Raw genomic sequence first — 26963 nt, forward strand, 5'->3', positions numbered from 1 at the left:
AGACTCCCCGTACTAATGATCAGAAACAAATATCAATGTGCACATACATATGCATTTATAATGTACTTAAACCAATCGAAAATATATAGTGAGTAGTCGTCAGCGATGTGCCCTCCAGCGCTGGGATGTGTCCATGGGTTATACATGTATCTCACTTGTGACACTGTTTGCTCAAGAAGTGGCAGTAATGAAATGTGGATTTTAAACAACTCAAAATATCTTTTAATCCCTATGCAGCTTCCTCACCTCAAAAATGTTTATAATATCGGGACGTTTCATTTTAATACATTACCTTACCTTCCAACAAACTCAAAATACGTCTTCGTTTCCTAAATATGATACTTTTCCCAAAGATAATCGATTGTTTTTACAATTATATGGTTGTGACATTTTTTGAGCAAATTGTTGTTTTTGGGAAAAGCCTGGATGATACATTATGCAGATGAAATTGCGAATTGATCGACAACAACCTGTTGATTTTTCAGTCGGCTGTTGGTAAAACCGTTTTGACAAACTGTGTCCTCTTTTTTCCGACTTGGTTTTTATAATTGGAGACTGAAATTTTTATAGCACTTACCGCATGAGGTTTGAAAAAACATTGATTAGTCCTCCGATTTACCTTCAGGTATATTGTCGATATGTCATATTTAAAAAACAAATGCATGTACCACATCGATCGTATATACTGTACTCTCCTGATCGTGAATTAAAGAACACTACAGACACTTCTACATCAGCCATACGTCGATTTTCAATTACAACATTAATACAAGGGAAAACGTAGAAATAAGCTATATGATCCACTTCTATGTTCCAATTCGTGTATGGACAGTTAGTTCAAGACTGGCCCATCTTTGTGTCGAAGCTATGAACTGTATGTAGTTTAATTGACTGGTTGGTCTGTCTGTATCTGTGTCGAGGCGATGTGTGTTGTTAAATTGACTGGTTGGTCAGTTTGTATCTGTGTAGAGGCGATGTGTGTAGTGTAATCGACTGGTTGGTCGGTCTGTATCTGTGTAGAGGCGATGTGTGTAGTTTAATCGACTGGTTGGTTGGTCGGTTTCTGTGTAGAGGCGATGTTTACTGGTTGGTCTGTCTGTATCTATGTCGAGGCGATGTTAACTGGTTGGTCTGTCTGTATCTGTGTAGAGGCGATGCTAACTGGTTGGTCTGTCTGTCTGTGTGTAGAGGCGGGCGGGGAAGATATGTCCACGTCTTTGGCCGAGATCTTGTTCCGTATTTCACTCGTTGAAGAGCACTCGTTGTCAATCTTTTCACCCGTCACTTTATTTCTTTTCTTATTCCATCTTTCAGAAAGTGGAAAAAAAGGAAATAGATTTGTTTCATTTATGCATTTAATGTTTGATTTTGTACGAAAATATGTACATAAATTAGTTTAAACAAAACGCGAATAACAGATAAATATTTTTGATAAGTTTGATATATCGTTGCAATGTTATTGTAAAATTCAGTGTAGTTATACTGTTTAAACCTCATTTTTTCTAAACTACAATTTACAGGTACTGATTATAATTATCGTTCTGTGCCTAATCCAATTGTGTCTTAAACGCATTAAAATTGATTTGAAATGAAATTCGATAACTCGTACATGTTTTCATATGAAGTTATCCAATCTGGGCTATTTCTACTTTGAAATATCTGTCCGAACGTTTGTTTGGTCTATGATTAGTTTGTGACATGAAATGTTACCTGTATAAGAAGAACGCGGCCACACCGAGGATAGCGATGAGGAAGAGAGCTCCTAGTACCCCACCAATAACTGGCCCGGAGTTATCGGAGTTATCGGAGTTATCGGAGCTCGCCTCCCCGGCTTCACTGGCCTCCCGACCTGTGGCAGAACCTGGAACCTTTCGACAAATATAGATAGTGTGGTGGTGTAATAGGATCATATTTATCACTTATGTCAAAACTATTTCTTTCTTTGTCATCAAACCTGTTAAGAGCTAATAGTAGCCATCAAGAGTTATCTCTTTGGCTAAATAAGACGGAAATAACTCGTCTGTTTTCAAACACTTACAGACATAAATTTACAATGATTTATTTGAGTAAGAAGAAGGTGTTACCTTTGTTTCCATTCGACACAATTCTCTCTGTACACGTGGAAGGAGCTTGCTGGTAATCGTAGACACGTTGTAGGTTATTTCCATGTCAAAAACCATGCTAAAATAACAAAATCCATTTAGGTACGGTAGATAAATCCGTATATATAGTCAATATGTAAAAAAATGAAATGTCTCGTTCGGCACATGTTCATCTTGGCCAGATACTTCACGTGACCATTCGAAGATCAGTGATATGCATGCTAATTCTGAAGTGAATATGTATAAACAATATATTCTTATACGCTTGTGTAATAATATAATTGTTATTTTACACATTTTAATAACCGTCATCGTCATTGAGTAACTTTTGCAAACATTCAGGCGGACAACAAAGATATTGATGAGAGTATTACCTCACTAGGATATATCGATTTATAGCGACACATTATCCTTCCCTCCCCCCATTAATCATGTATACATTCCTACTTACACACTATCGTCGAGTGATACCGGACGAAGACTGGTAGGATGGACCGTTTGTTCTAGTATTCGTTTTACATCTGCAGCAGTCAACTCCTTCCTGTTGATGCCAGAGAGCTGTACCCGGGTAATGTTTGTTCCTGCCAAATATATAATTCCCTTATAATACGTTCTTATGAACTGGTCAAAATTTCTCAATACCAAGTAAGCTAGATTACATGTTGCTAAACTATATACCTATTCTTAACATCTAAAAAGCTACATAAAATTCAGTAAGTTTTCAAAGCAAACTTAGCATTTAAATGTAGCCACATAAATTGTGGAACACTATAGAACATTGTAGTTATTGCAATCACCAAGTAATCTACAAAGTGTGCATCAAATGTTATCGAACAATATTTATTACCTCAATTGAATATGCCCATTTACGTAATAATAATAAGTGCGAAACATTATGGTGACAAACAATCTTCGTATTACCGCTGTACGCTTTAACATATTACCATTTATAAGGCTGGAAGCCATCTTAAAGTGACATGATGCACCTGTAGTATTTTGGCTTGGTGTTGTGGGCGTTGCTATGTTGGACGTTGTGGCTTCAGGCGACGTACTATTTACCAGCCAAGAAGATGTACTTTTAGTGTCGGATGTTGCTGTTTTTGAAGAAACATTTTGTGAAACTGTTTGTGGTGTTGAGGAAAACAGCGTATTATTAATATTATGTCCTTGTGTTGAAGACGTAGTTTGTTCCTGTGTTGTTAACGTCAGTGCTTTCTTTGTTGTCGATGTCGATCGTTTTTGTGTTGTTGACATGGATTGTCTTTGGGATGTTGACGTGTCTAGTTTCTGTGCTGATGACGTAACTGCTCCTTGTATTGTAGACGGAGTTGATGACGTCACGGCTGTTTGTGTTGACGTTTTGGAAGTGACAATGGTTGTCTTCGTTGATGGAGGCAGCGCAAACGTCTCGCAGGTCTGTCCTAAAGTACCAGAAATATATATGTGTATATTTTTCTTAGAATATAAGGTAAATGCGTGGAGGAGCAAGCAAATCAGACGTTTCAGACTCTAAAAACAGATGCAATCAAACAGGCCGCATGTATCGGAAGAGTCCTCCACTAACATGAAATACATACACAAGTTGAGGCCGGATAACAAACGCTTGTATACTTACAGTGCGATGTTGCTAAATACTGTAATTTGCGCTGAATCATAATTGGCTTGCATAATAATGTTATATATTGATAGATTTAACACTAAATATTAGTTTCACTGAACAATATACTAAAAATTTTAGAAGTTGTCATTATCCAATCTTTTCAACTTTGTGGTAGTTATAATACTACAAGTTTTTCGAATTCATTGGAATTTTTTCAGAGATTTTGATGGCAAACAAATATCAAACAACCGAAATGTTCAACATTTTAGAGAATACGGTATTTGATCAATAGTTTGTGAGATTAAACCAAAGTTCATGTTCTTATGACCAAAATAGACACGGAAAACAACGTACATGTTGTACTATCTCATCAAAGTACTTTTAACAAATACCATTTATTTTTTTATAAAGCATTATATATGGCGAGTCGCTGTACTGCGAATGAGCAAATCGGATAAAGCTTGCCAAAAGGTGCTCTTTTAGCTCAATATAATTATTTTGATGCGATACTACAAATTGTTCGCAATAAATCGTTAATAATTTTCTTTAATTGAAAACGTTCATATTGAATGGTACATACCATTCAGTATAATAACATACCTGTCCATCCGTTCAGACAGGTACATAGGTATTTGTTGGTTGGGATATCTGTACAAGTACCACCATTGTGACAAGGTTTTGTTACACAGGAGTGGTCTGGTATACTACACCGGAATCCCACCCATCCTGTCGGTACAAACAGGCTATTTATCCAGTTATAATAGACAGGTGTATTTATTAATGGAGTAGAAAGTTTGACGGAGACACACAATGTTGTCCTAAATAATGTTATATGTCGAATCATAAAAATAAAGTTTGATGAAGATAATAATTCGATAATAAATGCTTTTAATTAAATGACACCCACACTAATGTCATCCATTTTACCAATAAGGTAGCCAGCAACAACTCTGTCTACACACACATATCTTTTGTCTCTTTAAGTTAAATACTTTATAAACATATGCATATATTTTGTTCCAGAAAGGTAACTTTATATAATACGAATATTCATAGGTACATCGTTTATCTCTACAAGATAAAAACTATGTAATGTCGGGTACGCGTATAATGTCTCTACATTATCAACGCTATATGATACCTGCTAAGCATATATATTTGTTTTTACAAGATTTAACCAACATTTAGCCGGTAAACATATATTAAGTGTCTACAATGTTAATAAAAGATAATATCGAAAGTATTATAATTTGTATAACCAGATAAACACCATATATACCTGGTAAGCATAGTTTTTGGCCGCTACTACTACAGTTGTACTTGGGTAGCAATGGTCGACACGATACGGAACAGTCGCCATAGTAATGCTGCTCACACACAATTCTGTACTGTATAACCAATCTAAAAACAAACAGCACGTGTTTCCCATACCTCAATAATATTAAACACAATACAATCCTATTTCCGTTGAAAAGATGCATTTTTTTTTTTTTACAATTTCGATATTTTGATGTACGTGAATGATCGGCCAAATTATCTTCCTATTCTAACATAAAATCTACCCCGATCCTTTCTACTGTATGTCGACTATGATTCTTAATTATGACCAAACAAACGTCTACAAAAGTCTACAAACGAAAACCTACCCTAAATGTTTCGACGAAAGGTCTACCTCGAACACTGTAAATGGAGGTCAGCCGTCAATCCTGACAGCCGAAGATCTATCGCGACCTCAACATCCTAAGGTCTACGTCAATCCAAGCATCCAAAATCTACCTCAACCCTACCATTCTAAGGTCTACCCTGATCCTTTAAGCTGATGGCCTATTCAAAATATTGAAAAGAAAGTATTAAACAGATAATTACCATTTAATGTCTGCTCCAATCCTTACGAATGAAGGTCTATCCTAACCCTTACAGCCGTAGGTCTATTTAAAGCCATGCTATATTGTACTTACTCAGCTGCCCCTCCTTTGATAGGCTTGGTGGTATTGTGCAGCAGTATGCCGTTTTGGTCAACAGGTCCTGTTATTTGGTGATCTACTGATCCGATTAGGTCATCACTACCCAAAAAAGTCGTCCCATCTCTGTCAAGTACGTCTACTTTCACGTGTATTCCGGACTAGTTACAGGAAAAGGAAAGGTGCACGAAACACCGAGAGAATGTGAAAAATAGGACGCATTATGATAAATACAACAAATGATGAAGGTAACACGATGGTGTTTAACACAACGAGAAATAAAGAAGAGTGACATGTCCCGGAGTGAAGTGTACACTGTCATTGATGAATAATATAGCAATGTGGCTATAGGTGTAGCATTCCCAAAATGATGAGTTTATTCCAAATGTTTAGCAATTGTTGTTTTATATACACAGTACCTACCCCCATTGATGTTTTATATACACAGTACCTACCCCCATTGATGTTTTATATACACAGTACCTACCCCCTTTGTTGTTTTATATACACAGTACCTACCGCCCTTGTTGTTTTATATACACAGTACCTCCCCCCCATTATTGTTTTATATAAAAAAAAAGTACCCTGTCCCTCCCCCCCCCCCTCCTCAATTGTTGTGTTTCATATAAAAAGTACCTACCCCCCAATTGTTGAATGTCTTTACGATGGGATTAGGCATGGTTCTGATGACATTGCCGAACCTGATGGTGTCCGTATTGTCGTACACCTCTGTCTTCACACTACCGTACTCACACCTTAATAACATAAGCAGCAGTCGTAATCAAGGCTGCATACGTGTAAAGGACGTAACTTTTGTTGTTACACTTGGGCATCATCAATAGATGCAATATATATATATGTGTACACAGTAAGGTGCAATACAAGTATGTAGTGAATGTAACGAAGACTGTAACAGGCAGACACAATCAACATATTTCATTCACGAAGCTGATGTTTATCACCTAATAAGTCATAAAAGCAACTAACAATTTATGTATTTATAAAATAAAATCGTATAGAGTTCCTATTAAATGGGGTGTTATTCGCTGTTATTGCGAAAATCTACAACAAAACATACCATAAGAATCGTCCCGAGTACAGTTTGCCAATGCAGATAAACTTGTAGTTATGATATGAGACAATGGGTTAGCCACAGGTTTAATTACTCGAGTTACACAATAACTATGTCGATGGAGATGAGTAACACTCACCCAGAACTGGACAGAAGTCCCACACATATTTTGAAGAACGGATCACACTCGTTGGCACCACATCCGCTGGTACTCAGACTCTCACAGCACTGGCCTGTGGCGTCTTTGTGTGAGGGGTTGGAGTAAGAGAGAAACCGGATGTACACCGTACCACCAGCCATTACCTGTCAGGAGTATCGGGTATTCTTACTGATAATGTGTGAGGATGAATCAAACAAAAGATAGGTTAAGGAGTCATGTCTGAATGTACAAATATGTATTCTCTTGGTTATTATGCAACAATTTCAAAATGATAAAAATGGCTGAGAAGGAATTTCAATGTAAAAAAGTGTGAAAATAAATAAGTAATTGAGTCCCGACATTGTTATATTACCTCCATGATTCCGTACACAAGCGACAAGATAACAAAATGACCGACGGACATCATGGTGATGATGGAAGCCAGGACACTTGCAGTAGTAACATGGAGTTCCTTGGTCTGTGTGGCGGTATATCAGCACCATCACGTGTCTCACTAATAACAATGTGTGAAGTGGCCCACTTTTATGACTTATTACTTCAGATTTCAATATGTTTCTTTTACTCCTCACTACTTTTTATTTCCTTGCGCTTTGCTTGGCAATATCTCATTTTTGGCTTTAATGTTGAACGTTCGCCTAAGTGATGAAATGATACGGGTTCTGTCCCAAGGCATACCAAAGACCTTATAAATTGTAGCTGTTATTACCTGCTTAACATTTAATGTTTAGAGTAATGCCAACTCCTGGTTCATCTGTTGTCAGTATAATGTGACCGGGTAGATCTTGTGCTGGGTGCCTTCAACAGACATAACAGAGCAAAACAGGAGTCGACCTTTGGACCTCCTTTCTGTTTCGTTATGCTACCATGTGTGTTGTGTATGTGTGCTTACAGGAGGCATGGCATGTTTGTGTTATTGCCTCCTTGTGATATCGCGGAACTGATGCCGAATTTTTAATGCTATCTCACTGAAATACCAAACGAAAAAAAATATACCGTAACGAGTTTTCTACGTCTCGTATAAAATGGAAAGGAAGTTAATATGCTTGTAAAACATGTAGTTGTCAAATACACCGATTTCCCCGAAATGTCTTTCGCGAAGTTTAAAAATGTACCGGTATGGCTCTATATATATATTGTCCCCATTGTGACGTCATCATATAATCTTTGACGGCTGTGATATTATTTGGTTTTATTACGTCAAATGTTAATTTCTTCGTGTAAAGCTTCGTGTGTTCTATTAAGTACAATACCGTTTTCCACGACCCTGCCCCTTGACCACGGGTGGCGATCATTGACTCCGGGCACTAATCCTCGTGACTCCATTTCCTGCAGGCGCTATTCCTCTATGGTTCTGTTTGATTTTAGCTGAAGTGACGTCATATTGCGCTGTCATAACATAATATGTTCGACGTCAAACATGTCTTCATGCTCTGCAGTAATAACGAAATAGTCGATTTGGAACAAGAAACGCAAAGGACGGCACAACAAAACAAGTAAGTGTCAAGATCACGAATGCCATGGACTTTGCGGTTCGAGAAACAGAGAGCGATTCCGATATTGAGATTATGACAATAACTGATCTCGACGATATTGTAAGAGACTTGAATACCTATATTGGAAATTATATGGGGAACACTAAAAGTTCGTTGTGTGCGATTGGCAGAGATCCACTGTTATCTCCATGAGGCTCCGGGCGATAAAGACTTAGATATTTTTAATAACCAGCGTTTAATAAAGACACATCTTACTTTAAACTTCAACAGTTTGGTAACACTAGCCGGGGAAGGGGGAACGTTGTCGTAATACACAAACAGCCCACTCAACAAGGTTTGTTCAACCTTTTAAAGCTAAAATTTAACAGAGCTCTATCTATCTATTTCTACGAAATTTTATATTATTTTGATATTGATCTTCAATTATATAATATTCTATTGTTTTCTACAAATTTAAATAGCGTAAAACGGGCGATAAAATAATAATGAATTATGAAGTCACAATAAGATCGATAATGATCACGTCATGAATATGTGTATGTCTTGCCTATATGCGGTCGTTTGTTTAAGACTATGAATAAATAAAAACAATCAACAATGTATATCACGTCATTTGTTTTAACTTTTACAATTATTGTTTTGTCAACATACAAAAAGTAGTTGTAGAGGCACACCACGTTCGATCGTCCAGGGGTCAAGGCGCTATCATGCTGACGTCCAGGGGTTAAGGCGCTATCATGATGACGTCGGGTGTCCAGGCGCCGTGTACTGGTGTCTCACAGTTATGTCCTGAAGTACAATACTGAGTACTAGGAACTTTATCACTACTGTAGTAAACAATGTATACAGCAGATCTCGACTCACAGTTATGTCCTGAAGTACAATACTTAGTTCTAGGAACTTTATCACTACTGTAGTAAATAATTTATCCAGCAGACCTCGACTCACAGTTATGTCCTGAAGTACAATAATGAGTACTAGGAACTTTATCACTACTATAGTATAAAATGTATACAGCAGACCTCGACTCACAGTTATATCCTGAAGTACAATACTGAGTACTAGGAACTTTAGCACTACTATAGTATACAATGTATCCAGCAGACCTCGCCTCACAGTTATGTCCTGAAGTACAATACTGAGTTCTAGGAACTTTATCACTACTATAGTATACAATGTATCCAGCAGCCCTCGACTCACAGTTATGTCCTGAAGTACAAGACTGAGTACTAGGAACTTTATCACTACTGTAGTAAACAATGTATACAGCAGATCTCGACTAACAGTAATGTCCTGAAGTACAATACTGAGTACTAGGAACCTTATCACTACTATAGTATACAATGTATCCAGCAGCCCTCGACTCACAGTTATGTCCTGAAGTACAATAATGAGTACTAGGAACTTTATCACTACTATAGTATAAAATGTATACAGCAGACCTCGACTCACAGTTATATCCTGAACTACAATACTGAGTACTAGGAACTTTATCGCTGCTATAGTATACAATGTATCCAGCAGACCTCGCCTCACAGTTATGTCCTGAAGTACAATACTGAGTACTCGGAACTTTATCACTACTATAGTATACAATGTATCCAGCAGCCCTCGACTCACAGTTATGTCCTGAAGTACAATCCTTAGTTCTAGGAACTTTATCACTACTGTAGTAAACAATGTATCCAGCAGATCTCGACTCACAGTTATGTCCTGAAGTACAATAATGAGTACTAGGAACTTTATCACTACTATAGTATACAATGTATCCAGCAGACCTCGCCTCACAGTTATGTCCTGAAGTACAATACTGAGTTCTAGGAACTTTATCACTACTATAGTATACAATGTGTCCAGCAGACCTCGACTCACAGTTATGTCCTTAAGTACAATACTGAGTACTAGGAACTTTATCACAACTGTAGTAAACAATGTATCCAGCAGACCTCGACTCACAGTTATGTCCTAAAGTACAATACTGAGTACTAGGAACTTTATCACTACTGTAGTAAACAATGTATACAGCAGATCTCGACTAACAGTAATGTCCTGAAGTACAATACTGAGTACTAGGAACTTTAGCACTACTATAGTATACAATGTATCCAGCAGACCTCGACTCACAGTTATATCCTGAACTACAATACTGAGTACTAGGAACTTTATCGCTGCTATAGTATACAATGTATCCAGCAGACCTCGCCTCACAGTTATGTCCTGAAGTACAATACTGAGTTCTAGGAACTTTATCACTACTATAGTATACAATGTGTCCAGCAGACCTCGACTCACAGTTATGTCCTAAAGTACAATACTGAGTACTAGGAACTTTATCACTCCTGTAGTAAACAATGTATCCAGCAGATCTCGACTCACAGTTATGTCCTGAAGTACAATCCTTAGTTCTAGGAACTTTATCACTACTGTAGTAAACAATGTATCCAGCAGATCTCGACTCACAGTTATGTCCTGAAGTATAATACTGAGTACTAGGAACTTTTGTCACTACTGTAGTAAACAACGAATTCAATAGACCTCGACGCACAGCCATGTCCTGAAGTGGCGGTTGTGTGGGATGTTGGAGAAGGTTTACCTGTCCACTCTGGTGTACACATACAGAAGTGGCGATTGTGTGAGATGTTGGAAAAAGTTTACCTGTCCACTCTGCTGTACACATACAGAAGTGGTGGTTGTGTGAGATGTTGGAAAAGGTTTACCTGTCCACTCTGCTGTACACATACAGAAGTGGTGGTTGTGTGAGATGTTGGAGAAGGTTTACCTGTCCACTCTGCTGTACACATACAGAGGTGGTGGTTGTGTGGGATGTTGGAGAAGGTTTACCTGTCCACTCTGCTGTACACATACAGAAGTGGTGGTTGTGTGGGATGTTGGAGAAGGTTTACCTGTCCACTCTGCTGTACACATACAGAAGTGGTGGTTGTGTGGGATGTTGGAGAAGGTTTACCTGTCCACTCTGCTGTACACATACAGAAGTGGTGGTTGTGTGGGATGTTGGAGAAGGTTTACCTGTCCACTCTGCTGTACACATACAGAAGTGGTGGTTGTGTGGGATGTTGGAGAAGGTTTACCTGTCCACTCTGCTGTACACATACAGAAGTGGTGGTTGTGTGGGATGTTGGAGAAGGTTTACCTGTCCACTCTGCTGTACACATACAGAAGTGGTGGTTGTGTGGGATGTTGGAGAAGGTTTACCTGTCCACTCTGCTGTACACATACAGAAGTGGTGGTTGTGTGGGATGTTGGAGAAGGTTTACCTGTCCACTCTGCTGTACACATACAGAAGTGGTGGTTGTGTGGGATGTTGGAGGAGGTTTACCTGTCCACTCTGCTGTACACATACAGAAGTGGTGGTTGTGTGAGATGTTGGAGAAGGTTTACCTGTCCACTCTGCTGTACACATACAGAAGTGGTGGTTGTGTGGGATGTTGGAGAAGGTTTACCTGTCCACTCTGCTGTACACATACAGAAGTGGTGGTTGTGTGGGATGTTGGAGAAGGTTTACCTGTCCACTCTGCTGTACACATACAGAAGTGGTGGTTGTGTGGGATGTTGGAGAAGGTTTACCTGTCCACTCTGCTGTACACATACAGAAGTGGTGGTTGTGTGGGATGTTGGAGAAGGTTTACCTGTCCACTCTGCTGTACACATACAGAAGTGGTGGTTGTGTGGGATGTTGGAGAAGGTTTACCTGTCCACTCTGCTGTACACATACAGAAGTGGTGGTTGTGTGGGATGTTGGAGAAGGTTTACCTGTCCACTCTGCTGTACACATACAGAAGTGGTGGTTGTGTGAGATGTTGGAGAAGGTTTACCTGTCCACTCTGCTGTACACATACAGAAGTGGTGGTTGTGTGGGATGTTGGAGAATGTTTACCTGTCCATTCTGCTGTACACATACAGAGGTGGTGGTTTTGTGAGATGTTTGAGAAGGTTTACCTGTCCACTCTGCTGTACACATACAGACGTGGTGTTTGTGTGAGATGTTGGAGGAGGTTTACCTGTCCACTCTGCTGTACACATAAATAAGTGGTTGTTGTGTGGGATGTTAGAGAAGGTTTACCTGTTCACTCTGCTGTACACATACAGAAGTGGTGGTTGTGTGAGATGTTGGAGGAGGTTTACCTGTCCACTCTGCTGTACACATACAGACGTGGTGGGTGGTGGTTGTGTGAGAGTTTGGAGAAGGTTGACCCGTCCACTCTGCTGTACACATACAGAGGTGGTGGTGATATGGGATGTTGGTGAAGATTTACCTGTCCACTCTGCTGTACACATACAGACGTGGTGGTTGTGTGAGATGTTGGAGGGGGTTTACCTGTCCACTCTGCTGTACACATACAGGGGTGGTGGTGATATGGGATGTTGGTGAAGATTTACCTGTCCACTCTGCTGTGCACATACAGAACTGGTGGTTGTGTGGGATGTTGGAGAAGATTTACCTGTCCACTCTGCTGTACACATACAGACGTGGTGGGGGGTGGTTGTGTGAGAGTTTGGAGAAGGTTGACCCGTCCACTCTGCTGTACATGGTTGTGTGGGATGTTGGAGGAGGTTTACCTGTCCACTCTGCTGTACACATACAGAAGTGCAGGTTGTGTGGGATGTTGGAGAAGGTTTACCTGTCCATTCTGCTGTACTCATACAGAAGTGGTGGTTGTGTGAGATGTTGGAGGAGGGTTACCTGTCCACTCTGTTGTACACATACAGAAGTGGTGGTTGTGTGGGATGTTGGGGAAGGTTTACCTGTCCACTCTGCTGTACACATACAGAAGTGGTGGTTGTGTGGGATGTTGGTACACGTTCCACCATGGCGACAGGGATTGGTCCCACAGGTATCATCTCTGACGTCACAACGGCCACCTTTCCAACCTAAATTTCGACACCAGAGTATCATAAGACAAGAACGATGATTAGATGTACTGCAAAATGACGTCTTTTAGGCATTAAATAACCCCTGTCGTGGAAACAGATGAACATTTTCAAAAATGTATTTGAGACTACAACATAAAATACTAACGATCTTTCTCTGAATATCATGCTCTGGTAGATGTCGGACAAACTGCTTACGGACAAACTTACAACATAACGTTTTCAGAGATCATGACTATGGGCAGGTATTCATAGAATATTACACTGTATTTTCAGGGTTTGTCCTAAAAACCGTTTTGTCATTGCTAGCACGTGAGGCCAATCGAGAGGCCACCGCAGATCACTTTTTGTGTGGATATCTTTTTACGAGTTAGGACGTCACCTATCGCGAGCAGTTCTCATCGCGAGCAAGTGGATAAAATCGAGAGGTGGACTCGAGATTTTATCTACGTGCGAGCGATGAGAAAATTGTTCGAATGACAAACACTGAAAATACTGTATGATAAACTATTTATCATCTATAGACTACTATCTTAAGTATTTCTACATTTAAAAAACTCAACTAAACACTATGTTTTCCAAATGACTTCTAAGCTCAATGGTCAACGATCGTCTGTGACAAACGTAAACAAATAGAAGTTTTGCGCGGAGGAATACAATGAACCTTAGACTACTACTTAAAACTACGTAGAAAAAATATTTTTTAATCAATCCTATCGTCATTGGTTTTTCCATATGCACATTTACACCTGAAATGGTGTTGTTATTCTCACAATATTTTTTTGTAACTTTGTATTGATATGTTCATGACGGACTATTTTCTTACGCGGATCACTTTTGTGTGGAAACTAATTCCGGTTTCGGACGTCATCTGGCGCAAGCGGACGCTCTTTTTTGAGAAAATACATTCCCAAGTGCTGGGGAATGGGAAAATCCCTTCTCAACTTCTTCTCATACTGGCAACCAATGCTAATTAATTTATCATGCTACCGGTAGGTGGTATAAAGTAGTATATAGATAATAAATCCATTCCCAAGTACTCCGCTATTTGTTCTTAAGCCGTTCTCAACTTCTTCTTGAGTATTCTCAGACTGACAACCAGTGATAATGAATTTATTATGCTTCAGGTAGCTGTTTAAGTCGTATATAGATGTTACAAAGTTATTTATCATGATAACATTAAGATATACGTTATTTCTTTGAGGATCATTCTAATTATATTACTCAGTATTCCTCGTTGCTTCGTTGTTACTACCCTGGTTCTCGCCTCGACAAGGTAACATGACTGGGATTTTGACGACGACTTTCGATGGACAGAGGACGCTTACCCTTCTAGAACACCTCATTTTATTCGCCTGATACCTTTTCCATAGTCTCCATTTAAGTATTTTCTTTGTTCATATTTTACCCTAGCTTTATCGATTTTGTGTTCAAAATATTGTTTTGATGACTTTCAAATAATTTTGACAAAGACTGTTGCATAAATGATTCGTAAACCCAACTCCTTTTCCTCTATTGTTTAATCACTTTCTCTTAATTCTTTAATTAGAAGTAATAAACTTTACAGCTTTTTGTGTACTTTATAATAAGTATTGTTTAACTCGAGTTGTTCTTTACTGAAATCCGACGTAAGTATCACATAGCAGCGAAATAGACTATAACAAGGGTACTTGTTCATAAGATGTTTGTATTGCACAAGTGTATTATGCATATTAATAAATGTCACGATAAGTTTAACGCACACTAGTATGCAGTAGACCAGTGTATGTTAAGATGAAGCGCCTCCTCCTTTGTATAGGAAAGTGGACAAGTTCAATACCCAGCCGCACAGTGCACTTTACATTTTTTGTTTTCTGGGTCGACGGTACGTGGATAACTTACCAGTAATATATATCCTCTGCCCTGCCCTATCACAGCCATACATTAGGTATTTAGGTCGACAGCACGTGTATATCTTACCTGTCAGACATGTCCTCTGCCCTCCTCTGTCACAGCCATACATTGGGTATTTGGGTCGGCAGTACGTTGAACAGTCGCCGTAGTAATACTCGTCACAAGCGAGTATGTACGCTATGCTGATGCTGTTGATAATAAGTTATATTTATCAATCAAGTATAATGTTTAGAGTTACTTTCACTTACGTTAATTTAAAATAATCATCTAATCAATCAATAAAATGTGTTCTAGAAGACATCTTCTGTTCCACCGATGAAACCCACCATGCATTGTTTGGTTTGAATCCAAGTAATGTCACCTGCTTAACGCGGGAACCAGAATAGTAACACCGAAGCCACAAGGCGCACAAATCATAATTTTCCAAATCGTCGATGACATACAGAAATAACAACAAGAACTTGATGGCCGCCATAAACGTGCATACTGTCCGACTATCAGCATTCAATACATGTATTTACCTCGGTAAACGTGGTATTCCGGGCAATTATCGAATCAGCGGCAACACGTTAACATCATCGGGGGGGAGAAAGAGTGATGTCAATATCAGGATAGGGAAAATTCGTGAAGTCGTCACGCTTATCATGTTGTAAACCGCCCCATTCAAAGAAAAGCGAAGAAAACTAAATGCATGAAACCCTGTTTACATATAGAGTATACTTGGCAGTTGAAAACACCTATACACCAATACTAGCATACGTCAGTGATGGAAATCAGTATATTACATGTAGTATCAAAACACTGTTTTATACACTATCACAGTGTACCAGGACAGTAGTAAACCGAATCATATAATATATAAGATTATACAGCGCGCTGAAAAACATATAAATATCGACAAACAATATCATGTATAGATTTTAGGTTGACATCTATACGGTCATGGGAAACAGTATATAAACATCTATACGGTCATGGGAAACAGTATTTAACATCTATACGGTCATGGGAAACAGTATTTAAACATCTACATGGTCATGGGAAACAGTATTTAACATCTACACGGTCATGGGAAACAGTATATAAACATCTATACGGTCATGGGAAACAGTATTTAACATCTATACGGTCATGGGAAACAGTATTTAAACATCTACATGGTCATGGGAAACAGTATTTAACATCTACACGGTCATGGGAAACAGTATATAAACATCTATACGGTCATGGGAAACAGTATTTAACATCTATACGGTCATGGGAAACAGTATTTAAACATCTACATGGTCATGGGAAACAGTAGTTAACATCTATACGGTCATGGGAAACAGTATATAAACATCTATACGGTCATGGGAAACAGTATAGACAGCTACACGGTCATGGGAAACAGTATGTTAACATCTATACGGTCATGGGAAACAGTATGTTAACATTTATACGGTCATGGGAAACAGTTTAGACAGCTACACGGTCATGGGAAACAGTATGTTAACATCTACATGGTCATGGGAAACAGTATATAAACATCTACCCGGTCTTGGGAAACAGTATAGACAGCTACACGGTCATGGGAAACAGTATGTTAACATCTATACGGTCATGGGAAACAGTATATAAACATCTATACGGTCATGGGAAACAGTATATTAACATCTATACGGTCATGGGAAACAGTATATAAACATCTATACGGTCATGGGAAACAGTATAGACAGCTACACGGTCATGGGAAACATTATAGACAGCTAGACGGTCATGGGAAACAGTATAGACAGCTACACGGTCATGGGAAACAGTATGTTAACATCTACATGGTCATGGGAAACAGTATATAAACATCTACACGGTCATGGGAAACAGTATTTAACATCTACACGGTCATGGGAAACAGTATTTAACATCTATACGGTCATGGGAAACAGTATATAAACATCTATACGGTCATGGGAAACAGTATATAAACATCTGCACGGTCATGGGAAACAGTATTTAAAATCTACACGGTCATGGAAAACAGTATATAGACATCTACACGTTCACGGGAAACAGTATATACATCTACATCGTCATGAGAAACAGTATGTTAACATCTACACGGTCATGGGAAACAGTATATAAACATCTACACGGCCATGGGAAACAGTATTTAACATCTATACGGTCATGGGAAACAGTATAAAAACATCTACACGGTCATGGGAAACAGTACATAAACATCTACATGGTCATGGGAAACAGTATGTAAACATCCACACGGTCACGGGAAACAGTATATAAACATCTAGACGGTCATGGGAAACAATATATAAACATCTGCACGGTCATGGGAAACAGTATGTTAACATCTACACGGTCATGGGAAACAGTATTTAACATCTATACGGTCATGGGAAACAGTATAAAAACATCTACATGGTCATTGGAAACAGTATATAAACATCTACATGGTCATGGGAAACAGTATGTAAACATCTACACGGTCACGGGAAACAGTATATAGACATCTACACGTTCACGGGAAACAGTATATAAACATCTTCACGGGCATGGGAAACAGTATATAAACATCTACACGGTCACGGGAAACAGTATATAAACATCTACATGGTCACGGGAAACAGTATATAAACATCTTCTCGGTCATGGGAAACAGTATATAAACATCTACACGTTCACGTGAAACAGTATATAAACATCTACATGGTCACGGGAAACAGTATATAAACATCTTCACGGGCATGGGAAACAGTATATAAACATCTACACGGTCATGGGAAACAGTATGTAAACATCTACACGGTCACGGGAAACAGTATATAGACATCTACACGTTCACGGGAAACAGTATATAAACATCTACATGGTCACGGGAAACAGTATATAAACATCTTCACGGTCATGGGAAACAGAATATACATCTACATCGTCATAAGAAACAGTATGTTAACATTTATACGGGCATGGGAAACAGTTTAGACAGCTACACGGTCATGGGAACCAGTAAATAAACATCTACCCGTTCACGTGAAACAGTATATAAACAGCTATACGGTCATGGGAAACAGGATATAAAAATCTACACGTTCACGTGGAACAGGATATAAACATCTACACCGTCATGGGAAACAGTATGTAAACATCTATACGATCATGGGAAACAGTATATAAACATCTACACGGTCATGGGAAACAGTAAATAAACATCTACACGTTCACGTGAAACAGTATATAGACATCTACACGGTCATGGGAAACAGTATATAAACATCTACATGGTCATGGGAAACAGTATATAAACATCTACACGGTCATGGGAAACAGTATATAGACATCTACATCGTCATGGGAAACAGTATATAAACATCTACACGTTCAATACTGTTTCCCATGACGATATAGATGTTTTTATACAGTTTCCCGTGAACGTGTAGATGTTTATATACTGTTTCCCATGACGATGTAGATGTTTATATACTTTTTCTCATGACCGTGTAGATGTTTATATACTGTTTCTCATGACCGTGTAGATGTTTATATACTGTTTTCAATGACCGTGTAGATGTTTATATACTGTTTCTCATGACCGTGTAGACGTTTATATACTGTTTCCCATGACCGTGTAGATGTTTATATACTGTTTCCCATGACCATGTAGATGTTTATATACTGTTTCCCATGACGATGTAGAAGTCTATATACTGTTTCTCATGACGATGTAGATGTCTATACTGTTTCCCATGACCGTGTAGATGTTTATATACTGTTTCCCATGCCCATGTAGATGTTTATATACTGTTTCCCATGACGATATAGAAGTTTATATACTGTTTCCCATGACCATGTAGATGTTTATATACTGTTTCTCATGACCGTGTAGACGTTTATATACTGTTTCCCATGACCGTGTAGATGTTTATTTACTGTTTCCCATGACGATATAGAAGTTTATATACTGTTTCTCATGAACGTGTAGATGTTTATATACTGTTTCTCATGACCATGTAGATGTTTATATACTGTTTCCCATGACGATGTAGATGTTTATTTACTGTTTCCAATGACCATGTTGATGTCTATATACTGTTTCCCATGACGATATAGAAGTTTATATACTGTTTCTCATGAACGTGTAGATGTCTATATACTGTTTCCAATGACCGTGTAGATGTTTATTTACTGTTTCCAATGACCATGTTAATGTTTATATACTGTTTCCCATGACCGTGTAGATGTCTATATACTGCTTCCAATGACCGTGTAGATGTTTATTTACTGTTTCCAATGACCATGTTAATGTTTATATACTGTTTCCCATGACCATGTAGATGTCTATATACTGTTTCCCATGACCGTGTAGATGTTTTTACGACATAATCCCGATTAAACAAGACCTACGCAATAATTTGATTTTAATCATCTCACCATTTACACTATTTATCACAGAGGCATTGGACAACAATGTCATTGTTTCATACGTATTTTTCTAACCGTTATATTACCTACAAAACTCAAAAAAATTAATTTTATAAAATATATTCTGTAGATTGCCTGCTTTTTTTAGATTGATATATATTCATGCCATTCATTATTTATGATATCATTAGCCATGCCGCCACTTAGGGATCAACTGAGCACGATAACTACTCCACATGGACGATATGATACAGTGACGGTAAAGTAAACCAATTTCCATGCATACGTTTGATGATTAAATCTTGAAAATTTCTATAATTGTGTAGGGCTTTTGCTTATAATTGAAGATGTAAATTTTGAATGATATCACATTGCCCGCATATTTTATGGTCTTTAACTAACTTTTTCGTCACACTGCCAGCTTCATTTGATATCCCAAAGAGGGCATCATTCAGTGCTAAAAGAAAACCCGATACCGCGCAAGACCTTACGGTACAATAATGCCTTACTTAGTTCTTTCTCTACTCGCTGTTTCGGTGCGTACACTACTTTTGGAGTCAGGAGGTCCCATCGAAAAGGTGAGATCGGATAATTCCTCATTGTCGCCAGAAGTGTCCCTGTCATAGTCCAACTCTCCTACACTCACCACCAACCCGTTCTAAGAAAGATGAACGAAACACAACATAAAAAATAGCAATAAATACAGTTAACCGAAATGAGTCACACTTCATCCTACCATACAGTTGTATGTCACACTGCATCCTACCATACAGTTGTTTATCGCACTGCATCCTACCATATAGTTGTTTGTCACACTGCATCCTACCACACATTTGTTTGTCACACTGAATCCTACAATATAGTTGTTTATCACACTGCATCCTACCACACATTTGTTTATCACACTGCATCCTACCATATAGTTGTTTATAACACTGCATCCTACCATACCGTTGCTTATCACACTGCATCCTACCACACAGTTGTTTATCACCCTGCATCCTACCATATAGTTGTTTGTAACACTGCATCCTACCACACAGTTGTTTATCACACTGCATCCTACCATATAGTTGTTTGTCACACTAGTTGTTTATCACACTGCATCCTACCATATAGTTGTTTATCACACTGCATCCTACCATACCGTTGCTCATCACACTGCATCCTACCACACAGTTGTTTATCACACTGCATCCTACCATATAGTTGTTTATCACACTGCATCCTACCATACCGTTGTTCATCACACTGCATCCTACCACACAGTTGTTTATCACACTGCGTCCTACCATACAGTTGTTTATCACACTGCACCCTACCATACAGTTGTTCATCACACTGCATCCTACCACACAGTTGTTTCGTCCATCAAGGATTCATCGTTGATGATAGGGGTCAAACGTTTTCGAAATCCAAATTGGTTTAAACTACTTTTGCAACAGAACGAATGTTGCTTAAAAAACCTTTAATCTAGCGCAGCGGAAACACAAAGCTATATCTTAATGTAAATTAAATAATTGACGTGTAGTCTAACTATTAAGATACACTCAAAATATTTCGTTGCTTTAATAAAAATGAATTTTAAAACCTACTTGCATGACATTTTCCTCTTTAAAAACCGTGATTAAAGAAAGTAGTTAAGAAACTGTTGCCAGTAAAATTTAAACATCATTTTAACAGTCATGGTGTTGGGCCTGATCATATTAATCAGATCCCGGAAATGTTTATAAAATAATTTATAGACTATTGAGATTCAAGATTGACATGAAAGTTCTTGAGACTATAATTATTGCAAGTCATCATGTCTTAAACAGATAAAATGGTGCATTTTATTGTGACATTGCCTCGGATCTTTTTTCCTATGAAACATACCAAGAAGAAGTTCAACTTTAAAAACATATTCACCGTCGCGGATTTGAAACGGAAGAAAATGAAGTCGGATTGTTGATCCAATTTTACAGTTGTTCTGCCACACAAACATCTGGAAAAAAAATAACAACTTATCAACTAACTTTTAACAGCAAGTTCATACGAATCCACTATATATCCACAACTAACGAACCTTTATAACACGCTAACATGTATAACCAGTTATCTTGTATAACCAGCTAACTTATATAACCAAGTTACCTCTTCAACCAGCTACCTGTATTAGCAGCAAGCCTTTATAACCAGTTAACTTGTATTAAAGGCTAATCTGTATAACCAGCTAACATGTATAACCAGTTATCTTGTATAACCAGCTCACTTGTATAACCAGTTATCTTGTATAACCAGCTAACATGTATAACCAGTAATCTTTTATAACCAGCTAACATGTATAACCAGTAATCTTGTATAACCAGTTATCTTGTATAACCAGTTATCTTGTATAACCAGCTCACTTGTATAACCAGTTATCTTGTATAACCAGCTATCTTGTATAACCAGCTAACATGTATAACAAGTTATCTTGTATAACCAGCTAACATGTATAACCAGTAATCTTGTATAACCAGCTAACATGTGTAACCAGTTATCTTGTATAACCAGTTATCTTGTATAACCAGCTACATGTATAACCAATTTACCTCTTCAACCAGCTATCTGTATTAGCAGCAAGCCTTTATAACCAGTTAACTTGTATTAATGGCTAACTTGTATAACGAGCTAAGTTGTATAACTAGCTAATTTTTATAATCAGCTAGCCTGTATAACCTGATACCCTATATAAGCAGCTTACATGCATAACCAGTTCCCTTTATAACCATCGATATGTCTCTACGACGTCTCATATGTATATTTGGTCAACCGTATATTTTGCTAAGACAGTCGATGAACGGTTTTTGCAACAAGGTCATATAACTAAGGTTATCGAGTTTGCAACCTTGATTATAGTATAGGCGTGTTGTCGAACGAGGCCCATTCCTGTGTTTATCTATAAAACCAGCCGAATATATCTATGGAGAAGCCTTATCATTGAGACAGATTTTATCTTAGTGAACATACTAACTGTGAATCCACTTTCTGCACTGTTGGTCCGACACAAACGTCGACAGTAGCACCTGTTGTGTCCTGGACTGTGGTGCTAGAATAATCAAGGAGGCGAACCAGCCCCGTTCCCCCTCCACTAACATCTATAACCTGTCAATACAAATACAATTTTAAATAAAGTATTTCTAAAACTGCACATTTCTAAAATAATAAAAACGGAGAATGTCTCGCAGTATCAGCTTTAATACAAAATTAATAATATATATTTATGACAGTGTTTGACAAATTAACGAAATACTTTTTTATTGGTTTTAATTCGTATTTGTTGTTGAATTAATATTATAAACATACTAAATCATCTAAGCAAAGCTTACGCACAAAAAGAGATGTACCAAATAATTAACGCTGAACTTGCATACAAATTGAGAGGTGCAAAATAATACAAAATGAGATTACATACAAATTGAGAGGTGCAAAATAATACATAATAACATAACATACAAATAGAGAGGTGCAAAATAATACATAATAACATTACATACAAATAGAGAGGTGCAGCATAATAAACACTTACATTCCGTAGAAATAGAGAAGTCCTAAGTAATTAATACTAAGTTAACGCACAAACAGTTGGGTAGTTTGGTTTTGGTTCTATTTTGATTAACGTCGTTGTTTAACCATTTAAGGATGTGCCTCCATGTGTGTTGTGTAAGCGTGCATGTGTGTATGTGTGCCGGTACAGGGTATGTTAGTGTACTTGCCTCCTTGTGTAAACGCCGATCTGATGCCGACTTTATAGTGATATCTCACTGAAATACTATGCCGCATGCACTAAACACAGCATTCCGCCCGGTCATATTATACTGACAACGGATGAATCAGTTGCTGCCATTCCCCTAAATGCTGAGCGTTAAGTAGGAAAATAACAACTACCATTTTTAAGGAGTTTGGTATGTCCCAGCCTGGGGACAGAACCCTTGCATGTCTTCCTCAATTTGGCGAACGTTCAACATTAAAGCCAACGGTGAGGTGTTGCCAAACAAGGCGCTAGGAAATAAAAGGTATTAAGAAATAGGGAGAAATAGAATAATCCCAAATATTGCAATATGTGCAGCAGATTTATTTTGGTCTCTTTCGTGTCCCCTTGTAAAAGACAAAAAAGTAAGTCCTAAATTCTGAAGGGGGTTCCCACATGGGTCACCTCTTACGGTTACGATACATGCGGTGGGTAACAGTAGGCTATTCTTTTCTCAATCCCCGACCTGCAGGTGTGTAGAGTTTGGTACCAAACAGTCATTATTAAATGTGCTTACACACAGAAACAATTAATAATAACCAAACGTATAGTAAAATGATTCCAAAAAATCTATAATGAGCTTACATACAGATGAGATGCACCAATAAACCATTACAAGGCAAACATACAATAGATAGTCACCAATTAACCCTAACAAGGCAAACATACAATAGAGACTCACCATCAACCATTACAAGGCAAACATACAATAGATAGTCACCAATTAACCATTACAAGGCAAACATACAATAGAGAGTCACCAATTAACTATTACAAGGCAAACATACAATAGATAGTCACCAATTAACTATTACAAGGTAAACATACAATAGATGGTCACCAATTAACCATTACAACGTAAACATACAATAGATAGTCACCAATTAACTATTACAAGGCAAACATACAATAGATAGTCACCAATTAATCATTACAAGGCAAACATACAAATATAGAGTCACCAATTAACCATTACAAGGCAAACATACAATAGATAGTCACCAATTAACCATTACAAGGCAAACATACAAATATAGAGAGTCACCAATTAACCATAACAAGGCAAACATACAATAGATAGTCACCAATTAACCATTACAAGGCAAACATACAAATATAGAGTCACCAATTAACTATTACAAGGTAAACATACAATAGAGAGTCACCAATTAACCATTACAAGGCAAACATACAAATATAGATAGTCACCAATCTACCATTACAATGCAAACATACAAATAGAGAGTCACCATCAATCATTACAAGGCAAACATACAATAGATAGTCACCAATTAACTATTACAAGGTAACCTTACAATAGAGAGTCACCAATTAACCCTAGCAAGGCAAACATACAATAGATAGTCACCAATTAACCCTTACAAGGCAAACATACAATAGAGACTCACCATCAACCATTACGAGGCATACATACAGATGAGATGCACCAATAAACCATTACAAGGCAAACATACAATAGATAGTCGCCAATTAACCATTACAAGGCAAACATACAATAGAGAGTCACCAATTAACCCTAGCAAGGCAAACATACAATAGATAGTCACCAATTAACCATTACAAGGCAAACATACAATAGATAGTCACCAATCAACTATTACAAGGTAAACATACAATAGATAGTCACCAATTAACCATTACAATGCAAACATCCAATAGAGAGTCACCAATTAACCCTAGCAAGGCAAACATACAATAGATAGTCACCAATGTACCATTACAAGGCAAACATACAATAGAGACTCACCATCAACCATTACGAGGCAAACATACAAATATAGAGTCATCAATTAATGTTACACCAAACATACAAATAAGTCACCATTTTTCTAGACATTTTCTTCAAGTTGGTAAGTATGGATTATGAAAAGTTCCTTTTCACACAACCAATAAGATTTTCTGTGACGTTTCGATGACTAATACGATATGTACTCTGTCATCTTCATCAGACAAATTACCGGTGAAGACAAATTGATGTCGATTCGACTACGCTGGTAGTGTATGTACAATAGTTGTTATATATGTTCCAAAATGACTCGATTAAGCTAAACTCTCATAGGCTCTCGCACATCTATCACCAAGTATTAAACAAAGGGCAGCTAAATCGAGTCATTTCGGAACATATATAACAACTATTGTACATACGCTACCAGCGTAGTCGAATCGACATCAATTTGTCTTCACTGGTAATTTGTCTGATGAAGGTGACAAGGTACATATCGTACTAGTCATCCAAACGTCACATAGAAAATTGTATTGGTTGTAAAAAAGAACTTTTCATAATAAATAAGTCACCAATTGATCATTACAAGACAAACATACAAAGAGAGGTTTCGATTTATCGACAAACAAGTAGAAATAATTATTAATCACAGAAAAATTACTCAGGTTTTCACTTACCTTGCTGATTCCGTATATTAAGTGAAAGATAAAGCACCAACCCATCTCAACAGCTCTTACGTTAGATAAGACGAACACAGGAACACATTTATAGTTAGCGTATGTCAACGATTCCAAGGGCAGTGCTCAGAGCTACAAATGTAAAACTGTTTCTGATAAAGGAACGATCTGCCATGTGTGACGTCGAATTGGGTTATACAAAGTGGGGTTCCCCAGCTTGTTCTATGAAGGTAAGAGATAAGAAATAATACATGTATATCTGTAGTCATCGCTTACCACTTGTGGAGTCACAATGCATAGTACTATACATACCACAAAGTAAACAACACTTTGATCCAGTAAGCATACTAAATAATAGCCACCTCCAACCATACGTACTATATCAGGAATGCTAAGAGGTCTACCTTTAATAGAACATACATGTATGTCTCTGATAAAACATACATGTATGTCTCTGATAAAACATACATGTATGTCTCTGATAAAACATACATGTTTCTCTTTAATAGTGCATAAATGTATGTCTTTAATAAAACATGCAGATGCAGATTAACTTTAAAAGAATGTACGGTGATATCTTAAGTAGAACATACAGAGTGGCGTTCTACAGCAAGAAATTTCGGGAGTGTTTTGTTCTTTTGCCAACAAAATACAACGCTCGCCAAAAACGTTCGCGAAGACATTTAAACGTTAACTCACTAGAACACCAGACATGCAAGAGGGTGGGGTAATATTGGTTTTGAGTATTTAATCACCCTTGTCTTAAAACGATCATATTTGGACAAAGAAAACGAACAAAATATACGGAAAATATGAAAAAGGAAGGTCTTTTTCTGAAGAAATATTTCTACGGTTGTTCTTTTGTCCTTCTTAATATTTTCGGAATTTTTGTTTTTACATATTTGTGTCCGTTATACAGATCCTTCGCATACAAAACACTCGCAGACTGTTTCGCTAACAAACGCAGTTAAGGAAGTACATATATGAATATACAGGTACATCTTCAATAAAACACATGTATTCTTATTGTAATATGCCAGTATACTTTATATTACAACTTCATGTATATCTTAAGGATGTACTCTTCTGAGGTTTCAGTCACGTTCAAATCTCGTTTTGATCTAGTATAGTGGAATCTTATTAAAAAAACCCACTTAGGATCAATTCAAAGAGCAAGCATGAT

General features: G+C 37.7%; 2 protein-coding genes across 4 annotated transcripts; both read right to left on the minus strand.

The window, feature by feature from the left end:
* Positions 1 to 19: 19 nt before the first annotated feature.
* LOC110441376 (uncharacterized protein YMR317W-like) lies at positions 20 to 7430 on the minus strand. 2 transcript variants are annotated; one of them, XM_021484493.1, is made up of 11 exons: positions 7248 to 7430; positions 6875 to 7038; positions 6304 to 6418; positions 5661 to 5824; positions 4982 to 5103; positions 4303 to 4428; positions 3047 to 3523; positions 2554 to 2683; positions 2085 to 2181; positions 1711 to 1868; positions 20 to 1307 (listed from the first exon to the last, which is right to left on the minus strand). In XM_021484493.1, exons 1-11 carry the CDS (start codon positions 7299 to 7301, stop codon positions 1103 to 1105), a joined length of 1812 nt encoding a protein of 603 aa, XP_021340168.1. In that variant the 5' UTR covers positions 7302 to 7430; the 3' UTR covers positions 20 to 1102. The 2 variants fall into 2 exon arrangements, 1 of the variants encoding a protein (XP_021340168.1); XR_002461863.1 differs by having other exon boundaries at positions 1222 to 1307; positions 1711 to 1861.
* A 1562-nt stretch (positions 7431 to 8992) lies between these two features.
* LOC110441374 (delta-like protein C) lies at positions 8993 to 25986 on the minus strand. 2 transcript variants are annotated; one of them, XM_021484491.1, is made up of 7 exons: positions 25781 to 25985; positions 22583 to 22713; positions 21496 to 21571; positions 20097 to 20245; positions 15238 to 15359; positions 13153 to 13278; positions 8993 to 9177 (listed from the first exon to the last, which is right to left on the minus strand). In XM_021484491.1, the coding sequence occupies exons 1-7, from the start codon at positions 25823 to 25825 to the stop codon at positions 9113 to 9115; spliced, it is 714 nt and encodes a 237-aa protein (XP_021340166.1). In that variant the 5' UTR covers positions 25826 to 25985; the 3' UTR covers positions 8993 to 9112. The 2 variants fall into 2 exon arrangements, with proteins under 2 accessions (XP_021340166.1, XP_021340167.1); XM_021484492.1 differs by lacking the exon at positions 13153 to 13278 and having other exon boundaries at positions 25781 to 25986.
* Between the last annotated feature and the right edge of the window lie 977 nt (positions 25987 to 26963).

Source organism: Mizuhopecten yessoensis, unplaced genomic scaffold, assembly GCF_002113885.1.
Source record: "Mizuhopecten yessoensis strain PY_sf001 unplaced genomic scaffold, ASM211388v2 scaffold715911, whole genome shotgun sequence".
Lineage (NCBI taxonomy): Eukaryota > Metazoa > Mollusca > Bivalvia > Pectinida > Pectinidae > Mizuhopecten > Mizuhopecten yessoensis.

Bases quoted from the DNA above. Each gene is read 5' to 3' on its own strand.
- LOC110441376 (XM_021484493.1), bottom strand. From the start codon at position 7,301: ATGATGTCCGTCGGTCATTTTGTTATCTTGTCGCTTGTGTACGGAATC. The intron at 6,419-6,874 runs GTGAGTGTTACT...TATGTTATTAAG, and splicing joins GGACTTCTGTCCAGTTCTGG to GTGTGAGTACGGTAGTGTGA. The intron at 5,104-5,660 runs GTAAGTACAATA...GTTTGTTTTTAG, and splicing joins ATCAAAGGAGGGGCAGCTGA to ATTGGTTATACAGTACAGAA.
- LOC110441374 (XM_021484491.1), bottom strand. From the start codon at position 25,825: ATGGGTTGGTGCTTTATCTTTCACTTAATATACGGAATCAGCAAG. The intron at 22,714-25,780 runs GTAAGTGAAAAC...TTGTATTGACAG, and splicing joins TAATATACGGAATCAGCAAG to GTTATAGATGTTAGTGGAGG. The intron at 20,246-21,495 runs GTGAATATGTTT...CATCTTTCTTAG, and splicing joins TCCGTTTCAAATCCGCGACG to AACGGGTTGGTGGTGAGTGT.